The following is a 13,389-nucleotide window of genomic DNA, read 5'->3' on the forward strand; positions in this document are numbered from 1 at the left end:
TCAGGATCGAACCCAGGTCTCTGGCGTTGTAAGGCAACAATTCTACCACTGTGCCACTGTATCATCTGCAAACAAACTCACCAATCCATCTACATTTACTTCCAGCACATATTTATACATCACAAACTGCAGAGGTTCCAACACAGATCCCTGCGGAATTTCACTCGTCCAGGACTGCCAAGCAGAATATCCTCCTTCCACCACAACCCTCTGTCTTCTATGAATAAGTCAGTTCTGACTCCATGAGTAAGTCAATGTGAATTCCATGTATCTTAACTTCGTGTTGTTAAACAACATGAAGCCCCTCTACCAGTGACAACTGTATTTTTTTGGCTATTTGCCTTAAGTTTTTAGTGCTTTCCATTAAACTCATTGCAGTGAATGGACTATATTGGACTCGTGTGACCATTACGGAATCCAACTTGCTGTTAAAAAAAAACAACTATTTTACCCGATCTTAGCAAGGAGCAGCTAAGGAAGGAAGCAACTAAAAATATAGCACAAACTGCTTCAGATGGTCTGCGGTTCCCATTTTTCTCTTTATTTAATAGTAGGGTACCATTTTCTATCTTCCAATCTGGGAGAATCATTCTACAATTTATGGAATTTAAAAAGGTACCAAGACCAAGTGGGCCCCGTCCCCCAACGTGGGGGGGGGGGGGAGGGGGCGGTGTCGGCGCTCACCCCGGAGACAGGCGCCCCCCGGAGACAATTACCCCTATCACCCCCCACAAGGAAAATTATGGAATTTATGGAGGCAATCAATGGTCCCCACATTGGGGGTGCGGCTCGACATGTGGGAGGGATTGCAGGCACTCTCTATCTATATCTCCCTCTGCCTTTCTCTCTCTCTCTAACTCTCCCTCAATGGCAGCTCGCAGCCTTCTCCTCCACTCACAACGATCAGCGTTGACGGAAGGCCTCCAGCGTCCCCGTGGACATCGCGTGATCCCTCTACAAGTACACGCGAGCTGGGACGTAGGCCGGGAAGAGAGGTAGGCAGCCGACTCTGGTGTGACCATCGACCACCCGCTGCCTGGACCCGCAAATGGGCATCTCGGCCAGGCCCAAGAGCAAACTGATCCTCTCCCCCCCCCCCCCCCCCCCCCCCCCCCCCCCCGGATCAGGCCCCCATTCAGCCCCCCCCCCCCCCACCCGATCGGCCCTCCCCTCTCCCTGCCTTGTGTCCAAACACCAGGATCATGGGACTAAAATGCAACCAGAACTTGAGGAGCAGCCCCATCAGATATTGGTACAGGGACAACAACCTCAAGCTGCAGTTACCGTTGGCAATGTCCCATTGTGATGTCATTGTGGCACTCGACAGCTTGATAGCCCATTGTGATTGGTGCACCGTGAGTTTCATTGTGACATCATCAGTGGAACCTCCTGGAAAAAAGGATGCCTGTGCTAAGCTGCGGTTACCGTTGGCAATACAGGTGCACAACCTTTTATCCGAAGATCCAAATAACGAAAACCTCCGAATAGCGGACATTTTTTCGGTCCTTGAAGAAAGGTCCTTGAAAACGTTCACCGAGGGCGGCCCGCAGAGGTGACAGCGGAACCTCCGGTCGGTCCTCGAAGAAAGGGGAACTAAATCCCCATTCATAAAAGAGAAGGTGAGGGTATATTGCGCGGGAGGGTTAATAATTGACAATATGCTGCTGCCTGCCCGCTGAGTTAAAAAGTTCCCACGGTAGACTCACGATACACAGTGTATCGTGAGTCTTGCGTGGGAACTTTTTAACTCAGTGGGCAGGCAGCAGCAGATTGTCACTCCCTTCAGTTTCACCCCACCTACACCCCTCTGCTTCCCGGCCATGTGTGTGACCCCTTCCCTCCCCTCTCCAGCTCCCCGCCCATTGCACCGGCGCGGGGTTTTGCACTGTCTTCACGTCGGCAATGCCAGCAGGTCAGTGCCAGTCACCGGAGACGTCAGGACCAACGGGACACCGACCCCCAGGCCCACTGCAAGCACGGAGATCCCAGATCAGCAACTCCAGCCCAGCCCCGCTCCAGCTCCAGAGGAACACGCTCCCCGTATGGGCAGACGCTGATGGTGTGCAAGGTACGTCTTGTTCTTGGGGTCGCGCAGCTCGGGCTGTGGGCGAACAGCCACTTGTCGCCGTAGCGGCCCATCGGGGAGCGGATTCCTCTGGAGTTGGAGGGGGAGGGGGGTATTGTGCTGTTTGATCGCCCCCTACTATCCCAGGGACAGGGAGACAGGACGTTCACCGAGGGTGGCCCGCAGAGGTGACAGCGGAACCTCCGATCGGTCCTCGAAGAAAGGGGAATTAAATCCCCATTCATAAAAGAGAAGGTGAGGGTACATTGCGCGGCCGAGTAGGAATCCCAAGACAAAGTTGAGTGAGCGTTCACCGAGGGTGGCCCGCAGAGGTGACAGCGGAACCTCCGGTCGGTCCTGGAAGAAAGGGGAACTAAATCCTCTTTATAAAAGAGAAGTGGAGGGTATATTGCCCGGTAGGGTATATCGCCTACCTGGAAGAAACCGGACATTTTTTCCAGGATGTCGTCTGCACACCAAAGCTCACCAAAGCTCACGTTTGGCGCTAAACATGGCACGCCAAAGCTCACGTTTGGCGCCAAACGCACGTCGCCTCTGCTGCACACGGATATAAGAGTGTGAAAATGTCGCCTTAGGCCGCCTAAGGGCATGTAGCCCCGCTAGGGTGACATGAGTGCGAGAGGTGATTCAATGCTGCGGTCACATTTACAAATTCAGGAATTCATTCAACACACTGCATTTCATACAGACATTTATTCTGCAAGAAAAAACTACATTGAAGACTCAAACTCACAACCGAGGAACTGCCGGGATCAAGGCGCAAACTCGCGACCTTGCGGATATGAGCCGAGCACTCTACCACTGAGCCAGCCATTAAAATCTACGCTATAAATTTTCCATTCCGAAGGCCGACAAATTCCGAATTACGAAAAATGTCTGGTCCCAAGGCTTTCGGATAAAAGGTTGTGCACCTGTACCCCATTGTGATGTCATTGTGGCACTGTGGCTGTGTGAGAACCGTTTTTTTCCCTTTTTCTTTTAAACTTGAATTGTTGATAACCGGAAATATAGGTAGAAATGCTACGGGAAGATGTTTATCGCCACCCCGGGAAAAATGCGAGTAGGATGTGTGAAAATGGGAAGACTGTGGCTTTGCTTTTGGAAGAAGATAGGAATTAAGCAGATTGACACAGACAGAGACACATCGTGGGCACAAACAAGATGATGACTTGGTTATATAGAGATAAGAGATGCATCAATCTCAATTGCACTCTAGGATGGAAGTCAACAGGTTCTGAGGATTTATCTTTGTCCCATTAATTTCACCAATAATATTGTTTTACCAATGTTAAAACATAGAAACATAGAAAGTAGGTGCGAGAGTAGACCACCAGGTCCGTCGAGCCCGCACCGCCATTCGCTCATGGCTGAACACTAAACAGACACACTTACCCACAAACAGTAGACACAAGACACAGAACACAAGACACTACCCTCCCCTTTATACCGCTATCACCCCTCTCCACCCCAAAAACCTCGTGATCTCCTGGGGGAGGCAAAAAACCGGATAAAAACCCAGGTCCAATTCGGGAAAAAAATCCGGGAAATTCCTCTCCGACCCCAATCTAGGCGATCGACACTTGTCCAGGAGATCACTCAGGTCTTACTATACTAACCATACCTAGGTCCATATCCCTGCCCTCTCCCCGTAGCCCCTTATCCCCTTGGCAGCTAAAAAACCATCTATTTTAGTCTTAAATATATTTAAAGTTTCTGCTTCCATGTTAATTTCTTTGAACTTATTTTTTTCCAAATGCTCTACCGATGAGTGTCATTTTTTTTCTATTGTGCTATTCCCCCCCCCCCCCCAAATCTCAACCTGAATGGGAGCCACATATATAATCATATATTTTCATATCATATAATTTTCCGTATCTGTTGAAGGTTTTGAACTCGGTTTTTAAGTTTCGCATTGACCTACTCTCATATTCTAGTTTCTCTTTCTGGCCCGGGAGGAGGAGCCCAGCCTCACACAGGGCGATGGGCAGCAGGATTGAATGTGTCTTTTGCAGCGAGTTTCACCTGACCCTCGGTCCGAAAATCGCCTTCCAGGAACCGGAGATGACAGAAGTCCTCAGAAAACAAACACGCCTGCGTAACAGGTGATTTTGGATTACGGGCCAGATCCGGACCGTGGGCCGTAGGTTGCCGACCCCTGCTCTAGTGAGTACAGGCTCAGTGCCAACAAATGCTCATCATTTGTTAACCCACTCATTCCGGGGATCATTCTTGTAAACCTGCTCTGGACCCCCTCCATGGCAGGCACTTCCTTCCTCAGATATGGGGCCCAAAATTGCTCACTATATTCCAAATGCGGCCTGACCAGCGCCTTATAGAGCCTCAGCATTACATCCCTGTTTTTGTGTTCTAGTCCGCTTGAAATAAATACTAGCATTGCGTTAGCCTACCTTACTACTGATTTAACTTACAAATTAACTTTTTGGGAATCCTGCACTCCCAAGGCCCTTTGCACCTCCGATTTCCGAATTCACCCCCCATTTAGAAAATAGTCTGCGCCTTTATTCCTGCTGCCTGACTCCACACTTTTCTACACGGTATCAAAGGCTTTTTGAAAATCTAGGTAAACAGCATGCACTTACCCTCCTTTGTCTGTCCTGGTATTTACTTCTTCAAAGAATTCCAGCAGATTCGTCAGGCAAGATCTCCCCATCACAAAACCATGCTGACTTCGGCCTATTTCATCATGAACTTCTGATAACTCTGTAACCTTATTCTTTATAATGGACTCTAAAATCTCACCATCCACTGGTCAGATTAACTGACATTGAGTAGCAATGTTTCAAATTTTTGAGATTTTAAAAATCAAGTCTGCAATTTATCCCATCAGATAAAGCATAAAAATAAGTTTAATTTGACATCTAATTCACTTTCATATCTTCAGTATTAAAAAAGTTATGGCCATTTTCATACTCAGAAATTAGCATCTTGTTCTCTATTGATTTTCCATTGACTTAACACAAAAGCAGTGATCGAGGACAGTCAAAAGCCCATAACTTTATTAAAAATTAAGAGAACTGAAAGAAATTTTCAGTTATTATAGATTGAAGCATTCTGAAATAAATATTAAACAATCTTACTTGGATGACCTGAAATTAAAGCATATAATTAGTTAGTTACCCAATTGTAGCTAATTACAAAATTCAATTACTAGATCTAAACATCTATCCATTTCTTAAGGAAAGATTAACATTTTTAAATAGCCTAAGTGTCCAAAGAACATTCACACAAGAATTCACAATAAAACATGATTTTTAAATGTCATTGACATTAATTTATAGGCCAAATGGAAGGGATTTAGTGTTCAATTGCTGTAAATTAATGGCCATTTAAATCAGCTTGCCAAGTGGATTCTGTGGAACGCGCTGGTTTGGAACGCTGCCATTGCGGTGAATTTGAAGCCCATATGGCATGAAAGATACTGCGGGGTTAAATGGGCTCCCAAGTCAGCTACTCGCAACATAAAATTTTGTATAAAGGGATCTTAAGAAGCCCTTTTTAATGTAAAAATAAACAACATACCTTGCCTTGTCCCCTACATGAGATCCGTCCCGTTGTCGGGGTTCGCGGCTTTAGATGATTTTTAATGTACTATAACAATTAAATAACCCAATTTAGTTTAAAAATACCTGCAGCGAACGAATTTTGCAGCGATTTTTCATCAGCAACTAAGTAGGCTGAACAACATCGATTTCAACAGCCTAGAGGAAATCGCGTTTTAAACCCGCCCCCCTCTCAAAGGCGCCAAAGTCGCGCACACGGGCAGCGGCAGAACTGCAGCGCCGCTGAAGGTAAGTTTTGCAACATACCTACATTAAATTCACAAGTACATCTAAATTTTTTTAACACTGCAGTTATCTGATCACTATATTATCATAGTAAGATGAACACCTTCTGCAACCCCAGTAACAAGGGTAAACAACTGTATATAATAATCTTCAGTAAATCAAGATTAGAGGACTGAAGAAACAATTAGTAATTAGAAGTTGAAGTCAAAGCAAATCAAGTACAGAGGGGAGAAGAGATTGTATTGCGATATGTAACTTTTAAATCTCCAACAATACAATCTGATATTGCACTGCTGTTTTTTTTAAATATCAGAAAGGTTGCCTGACAATACTTCACATTAGCTGCATGATTAAAATGATACTCAGACAAGACTTTCTGCAACACATATTTTGTATCTAGCATTATAAGTATGATCACATCATTCAATGCCTTTCACTGGTAAGAAAGATTGCAAGATGGCAGAATACAGGTAGTGTACATGTGATAGCAACATTTATAAATTCACCTTTAAATACTCATCTTTTGCAAATCTGCTGTTGCATACAATCCACACACTAATGCATGTGTACCTTTACATTCATTTATTTTGCATCAAACTCTGGCCCGGAAACAGATTTCTAATAGATCAATAATTAGTAACTTTGCAAAAGCCACCTTATAATGAAGGTGTGTTAATATCCTTCCAATTACCAGAGTTTTTAAACAGGCTGCCTTCAAAAAGAACAAGAACACTGAATTTACAAAGCCTGCGGCTCACTTTCCCAACAATACAATTTGCTCAATGTACTTTCCATTTAAAAAAATGGCCAAAGCAGCAACTATCCCACAAGCTTTGCTCAGACTTCAAAACTATTTTTGTTATGAACATTACTCGGAGTTGATTTATTTCATACCAAATCGTTCAGTATTAAACACGGATTTCAAATAGTAGAATTAAAAAAGATTACAACATTAAAAAGAAAAGAGTCTTCTTTACCTGTACAACAATAATAGCAACTTCCATTGACATGCCACGTTTAAAGAAGTGAAACATTCAAAAGTCCTTTAAAGCTACAGCATCAAACAAATATATTAGTGGTGGACCACATGAGACCGTTGTGGTCAAAGGGGTAGGTTTTATAAGAGCATATTAGAAATGAAGCAAGTGATAATGGAGGTGAAATTTCAAATGCATATGGCCTTGTTAATTGGAGGCACATGACTATCAGTGGTGAAGTGATTGAATTTGCCAATCAGTAGGACAACATTAAAAAAATGGCAAACAGAGGGGTCGAGTGTTGAAGCAGATAACATGGGAGGAGTAAAACCATGCAAAAAAAGTATAAGAATTAAACAATTGGGTGTTTCAACTGCAAGTAATTCTAGTTTAAAATTCCGAGGAGTAAATATCACCACCGTCTCCTGGACCACCCATACTGAAGCAATAGCCAAGTAAGCACACCAATGGCTCTACTTCCTTAGAAGGCTTAGGAAGTTTGGCATATCTCCAACAACTCTCACCAACTTCTACAGATGCACCATAGAAAGCACTTTATCGGGATCCATCACAGCATGGTTTGAGAACAGCTCCATGCAGGATCGGAAAAAATTGCAGAGAATTGTGAACACAGCCCAGACTATCTTACCTCCCTTCCATTGACTTCAGTTATACCTCGTGCTGTCTAGGCAAGGCCACCAGCATAATCAAGGACAAGTTGCAGCCTGGCCACTCCCTCTTCTTCCCTCTCCCATCACACAAAAGGTAAAGAAATGTGAAAATGCACACCTCCAGATTCAGGGACTGTTTTCTCCCAGCAGTTATCAACCAAATGAACTATCCTACCACAACTGGACAGCAGTCCTGAACTACTATCTACCTTATTGGAGACCCTCAGACTATCTTTGACCAGACTTTACTGGCTTTATCTTGCACTAAACGTTATTCCCTTTATCATACATCTGTACACTGTTAATTACTCAATTGGAATCATGTTTTTTTTTCCGCTGACTGGTTAGCTTGCAACAAAAGTTTTTCACTGGACCTCGGTACACGGGACAATAAACTAAACTAATTCAGCAAGCCCAAGATAGACTACTGACCAGAATATGATGCTAGTTAGGACATGGGCACCATAGGTTTAGATAACTCCCTGGTCAATTCGTCCCTTCCCACCCAAATCACCCCCTCCCCTGGTACTTTCCCTTGTAACCGCAAGAAATACTACACTTGTAGCTTTACTTCCCCCCGTGACTCCATCCAAGGACCTAAACAGTCTTTCCAGGTGGATCAGAGGTTCACCTGTATCTCCTCCAACCTCATCTATTGCATCTGCTGCTCTAGCTGTCAGCTGCTCTACATCGGTGAGACCAAGCGTAGGCTTGGTGATCGCTTCGCCCAACATCTCCGCTCAGTTCGCAATAACCAACCTGATCTCCCAGTGACTCAGCACTTCAACTCCCCCTCCCATTCCGAATCTGACCTTTCTGTCCTGGGCCTCCTCCATGACCAGAGTGAGTCCCACCGTAAATTGGAAGAGCAGCACCTCGTATTTTGCTTGGGTAGTCTACACCCCAGCAGTATGAACATTGACTTCTCCAATTTCAGGTCGTCCTTGCTTTCTCCATCTTTCCCCTCTCCTTCCCAGCTCTCCCACAGCCCACTGCCTCCGCCTCTTCCTTTCTTCTTCCCCCCCCCCCCCCCCACCCTCACATCAGTCTGAAGAAGGGTCTCGACCCGAAACGTCACCTATTCCTTCGCTCCATAGATGCTGCCTCATCCGTTGAGTTTCTGCAGCATTTTTATCTACCATAGGTTTAGATAACATCTGTTGAGTGAAGGCTAAGCATCAATGCACTCCAATATCTAGGTTTACTGGTATCACCGACTTAGATTATGGTTTCAGTAGCAGATAAACTGAGACAAGACTGGAGTTAGGCAATTTCACAAAAAAGTGGACATGATAATCGGAGGACAACTGTTAATCATATCAATAAATATACAGCTGCAAAAGGTGCTTGCAGCAAAAGATTTGATGAATCAGTAGTGGGTCTCAATGACAAAATTAGTTTCCAATGGGGAAAGTAGGACAAGAACTAGTGAGAGATTCGAGTCTGGCACCAGGACTGGGTTGGAGGTAGTCACTCTGGAAATTTGAAATAGTGGGGTTGGAGAGAGAAAGTTCCAGAGGCAGCAGGCTCCAGTCTCCATTTTTAAAGAGACATAAAACATCTTACAAACTAATCAGTTAGTGTCCATTGCATTTACATCTTACAGAATGGTTTAAAGTGATTCTAAACATACAAAAAATTATACTTGCTTTGAAAAAAATGCCATTTATGAATAATATCGCAATCAAACAAACCTGCTAATTAATAATTGTATACCCTTGCGCTAAGGTAACATATCCCAGTCTGCCCAGAATGCACACGTGCTTACTTCTTGTACTTGCTATGTGGCGCAGTTTATATGAGATTGGATGCAACGCCCCGCCTGGGTACGGAATGAACTGTCTTTATGTCTCGATGTATAATTTACATAATCCTTAAACATCGATCTTCAACACTTCTACCACCAGCTGCCTGACAGTGAAACCCAACTTGTGTGGTATCTGGTCAACTTTAAATGAAATAATCTAGAGATATTTCTCATTTTGGAGCGACCTAATGCCCACAAGATTGCCCAAGCCTCAAAAACAAAACCCAACATTTGATACACTCTGGGGAACAGCATAAACAAGAAACCAGGTCGGATGTCCAAGAGCACACAGATTTTACCGACACTTTTGCAACAGATGAATGATGGCTTATTGATTGGAAATATTGAAAAAACGAAAAACTTTTAAAGCCGTCAAACGCAGAAGCCACACAATAAAACAACCCAAGTATCCTATTTTTAATTCAGTCAAAAACATCCATCCAGATGAAACAGAACAAAAAAACAGAACATCAGATGGAAATGTGTTTGATGTGTTGTAACAGGAAAAGATATAGACCCATTCTTGGACGAGAAAATGGGAAAAGAAGGATCTAGGAGAGACAGGGGATAGACACATTAGGGAAAATGAAAAATGTTGCCGTCAGAACAGCGAGGATGTGCTATCCATATGAATGTGAGCCCGGATATGTCAGATAGAGTTAAAACAAAACAAACGAAAATCTAATCAGCCAAAGCCGAGGAATTTCTGCCATTCAACAAAAATATTGTCATTAATCATTCTACAATCAGCAGCAGAGAAAAAAAAATCCACTGCATTTTGATTAAAAAAGGAACGGCTGGTCAAGACAAATCAATTTTTGAAAAAAGTGAAATTATTAAAATTATGATTGGGAGCATTTAAATTGTTATTAAAACTGCGCGAAACGCGAAAAAGACTGAAAAACGGGGATGAATTCAAGCAAAGGAAAAATTGGGAAAACAAAAATAAAACTACGCAAGCAAATAGGAGCCAGTGAATAGGCATTATTTAATGAGCCTTTACGATAATAAACATCGTAGTCCAAACACTAATAAATTCTGCATTATTCTAACATGATGGACAGACCCTCAGAGGCCCAGGGGGGAAAACATCACTGCACAAACCGAGAACCCGTGTTCGCGTGGAACGCCAAAGAGAAATAATAAACTAAAAAAGCTCTGCCCTGATCGCGGGGCTGCACATCCAACAAGCAGCCGAGTTCGGGGCCAGGGTGAGAGCGGAGCGCAGTGCCGCCCGGGGAGAGCGCAGCCACCTGCCATCGACATGATGACACACGCCAACAGTGAAAGAAGCGTCTTTTATATCAAATTGATTTTTTTTTAAACGCAACCGTTTGTCCGACAAAAACAAGTGCAGTACTGATATTTACTCTTTTCACTCACCGTTTGCGACCGCGAGGAGGACGAAAGCCACGGTCCCACTGAAAACTGTAATGCACATGTTGACTTTATTTTAAACCACCTCTTCTCTGGTAACCGGCTACCATGCACAACAATTACGTCCGCCTTTCTTCTTTGCAAAGGCACACGTGTTGGAAGTTTTATTTCACCGCTGTCATTTCTTCACCTTTAAACCACCGTTTAGATGGTGGCGAATGTTTTGTTAATTCCTAATCCGGATTTTTTTTTTCTTGCAGAGGGGGCGAAGTGTCCGTTGCGGGCGCGAGCGCTTTTCAAGCGCAAGGATCCCAGGCCCTCGGGGGGGCGGGGGGGGGGGGGGGGTTTGCAGCGCGTGAACTGGGCTCGATACTCCCGCGGCCGCCTCGCGCCCAACGGCTCCTCGACCAGCGCGAGATTCCCACAGAGGTCCCACAGCAGCGGCGCGAGCAACCCCCGCAGGCAGATTCCACAGCGGCTGCCGGACTCGACGGCAGCCGGACTCGCGTCGCCCCCCCTCCCCGCGTTTCTTCGTTGTAGAGGGGGGAAACCACAGCAACGGCCGCGCGTCGTCCGGGTTCAACACCAGCAGCGGCAAACGAGGCAAGTTCCACGGGACCTCTGACCAAAACTGCCGCCGCGCGGCGGCAGCGATACGACCCCCCCCCAAAACCCTCCTCTCAAGTCCACACACCGAGAGCTTGCCCGCAGTCCCAGCGGCTCGGAAGGGCGCAGGAGACCCGCGGAAGTTTTCTTTCCAAAATGGGAAGCTGCTGAGTTTCTCAGTCACGATCAACGGTCTGAAGAAGGTTCTCGACCCGAGACGTCACCTATTCCTTGTCTCCAGAGATGCTACCTGACCCGCTGAGTTACCCCAGCTTTTTTTGTGTCTGATCTTCGTGATGGGGACAAGAGGTCGCCCACCCGAAACCCCTTCCCCCGAGTTGCTGCAGCCGTCTCCGATCTCCTGGTGCTTAGCAGCAAGAGGCAGTGCCGGGATTCCACCGCAGCCGGTGTAACTGTGCCTGTGCATAGAGTTCCATGTTAAAACAGCGCCTCCGACTCGTTCGAACTTCACTCCGATACATGTCCCGCTATTACAACTCGGCAGCAGCCGCTTGCAGATCCAACTGAATGAAACTCCACTGCATCACGTGGGCTGCAGCTCCCTGAAGCCGTGGGTGTATCACATGGAGCGAGGAATGGGAGTATACCCGCGATCTAAGATTTCTCCAAAAAATACATTGATTTAATCACAATTGTTGGGCAATGATAACACCCTCATTATAAAAAATAATGTCCTTCGTTGTGGCTAATATCCTGTCGGTTGATTCCTGAAACGCAAGAAGAAAATATCCGATTTTTCATTGTCACAATCGAAGGTTCGACATTGCTAAATGTAATTCGTAACGCTGCTTCTGTTTCAGACTTTGCAGTGTAGAGTCTCAGCAAGTTTCAACTTCATTGTCAGGGACAGCTTTTCCTTACTTCCTTTTGGTTGTAGCAAAACAAATCAAATCTGGTGTGCAACTCGGTATTGCCGGGTTGACACCTGTATGCTGCTTGCAGACTTCCTCTGGGGGCAGTGTTCATTAATATATATACCAGAATCTGATTGGGAGTTCTGCATCCACATGATTGGGATAGTTTAATCCACTATATTCACTTCTGATGCGATTGATGATTAATGAACAACGTTTGAATCTTTCGGATAGCACTTATGCAACGTACTCACTACTAACAACGTGAAATACAAGATTCGCACGTTATATTGTTCAAGAAGGAACTGTAGATGCTGGAAAATCGAAGGTAGACAAAAATGCTGGAGAAACTCAGCGGGCGAGGCAGCATCTATGGAGCGAAGGAAATAGGCAACGTTTCGGGTCGAAACCCTTATTCAGGTCTACATCGAAGTTATATGCAGTGGTGTTAAATCAATGTAACATGATTTAAACATTAAAACAATGTACATTATGATCTGCTCTGCATATTTCTAATGGTGATGCCACAGATAATAATGCTCTGCCCAATTTAACAACCGCCACAACTTGCAATATAACGTGCGAAGGTAGACAAAAATGCCAGAGAAACTCAGCGGGTGAGGCAGCATCTATGGAGCGAAGGAAATAGGCAACGTTTCGGGTCGAACCCCTTCTTCACGGCTTCACACGCACACTAACCGCCTGCCTAACACACATGGGGGTAGGGGGAGACGGGAGGGGAGAGAGGGAGAGGAGGGGGAAAGGGGAGATAGGAGGAGGAGAGAGAGAGGGGGGAGGGGAGGTGGGGGCAAGAGAGTAGAGAGAGGAGGAGGGGGAGAGAGATGAGGGGAGAGAGGAGGGGGAGTGGGGGGAAAGGGATAGGAGTTGGAGGAGGGGGAGTGGGGGGATAGGGGTTGGAGGAGGGTAGAGGGGGGCTGGAGGAGGGGAGATGGGTGGGGCGGAGAGAGGGGAGATGGAGAGCGGGGAGGGGGAGGAGCGGAGAGGGAGGAAGGAGGAGGAGGGAGCGAGGAAGGAGGAGGAGATGGGGAGAGGAGAGGGGGAGATGGAGGGAGGGGGAGGAGGAAGGGTGGAGATAGGGGAAAGATTAGGGAGGGGGGAAGGGAGAGAGCGGGGAGAGGGGGGAAGGGGAGAGAGAGGTGGGGGAGGGGATTTGATTGGTGGGG

General features: G+C 45.8%; 1 protein-coding gene across 1 annotated transcript in view; it reads right to left on the reverse strand.

The window, feature by feature from the left end:
* tmem132e (transmembrane protein 132E) overlaps positions 1-12,263 on the reverse strand; it is a 185,712-nt gene extending 173,449 nt beyond the window's left edge. The window contains exon 1 of the mRNA XM_033046046.1: positions 10,731-12,263. Coding sequence (XP_032901937.1) covers positions 10,731-10,788 — 58 coding nt within the window. The 5' untranslated portion in view covers positions 10,789-12,263. The remainder of the gene's footprint in view (positions 1-10,730) is intronic.
* Between the last annotated feature and the right edge of the window lie 1,126 nt (positions 12,264-13,389).

Source organism: Amblyraja radiata, chromosome 28 (genome assembly GCF_010909765.2).
Source record: "Amblyraja radiata isolate CabotCenter1 chromosome 28, sAmbRad1.1.pri, whole genome shotgun sequence".
Taxonomy (NCBI): Eukaryota; Metazoa; Chordata; class Chondrichthyes; order Rajiformes; family Rajidae; genus Amblyraja; species Amblyraja radiata.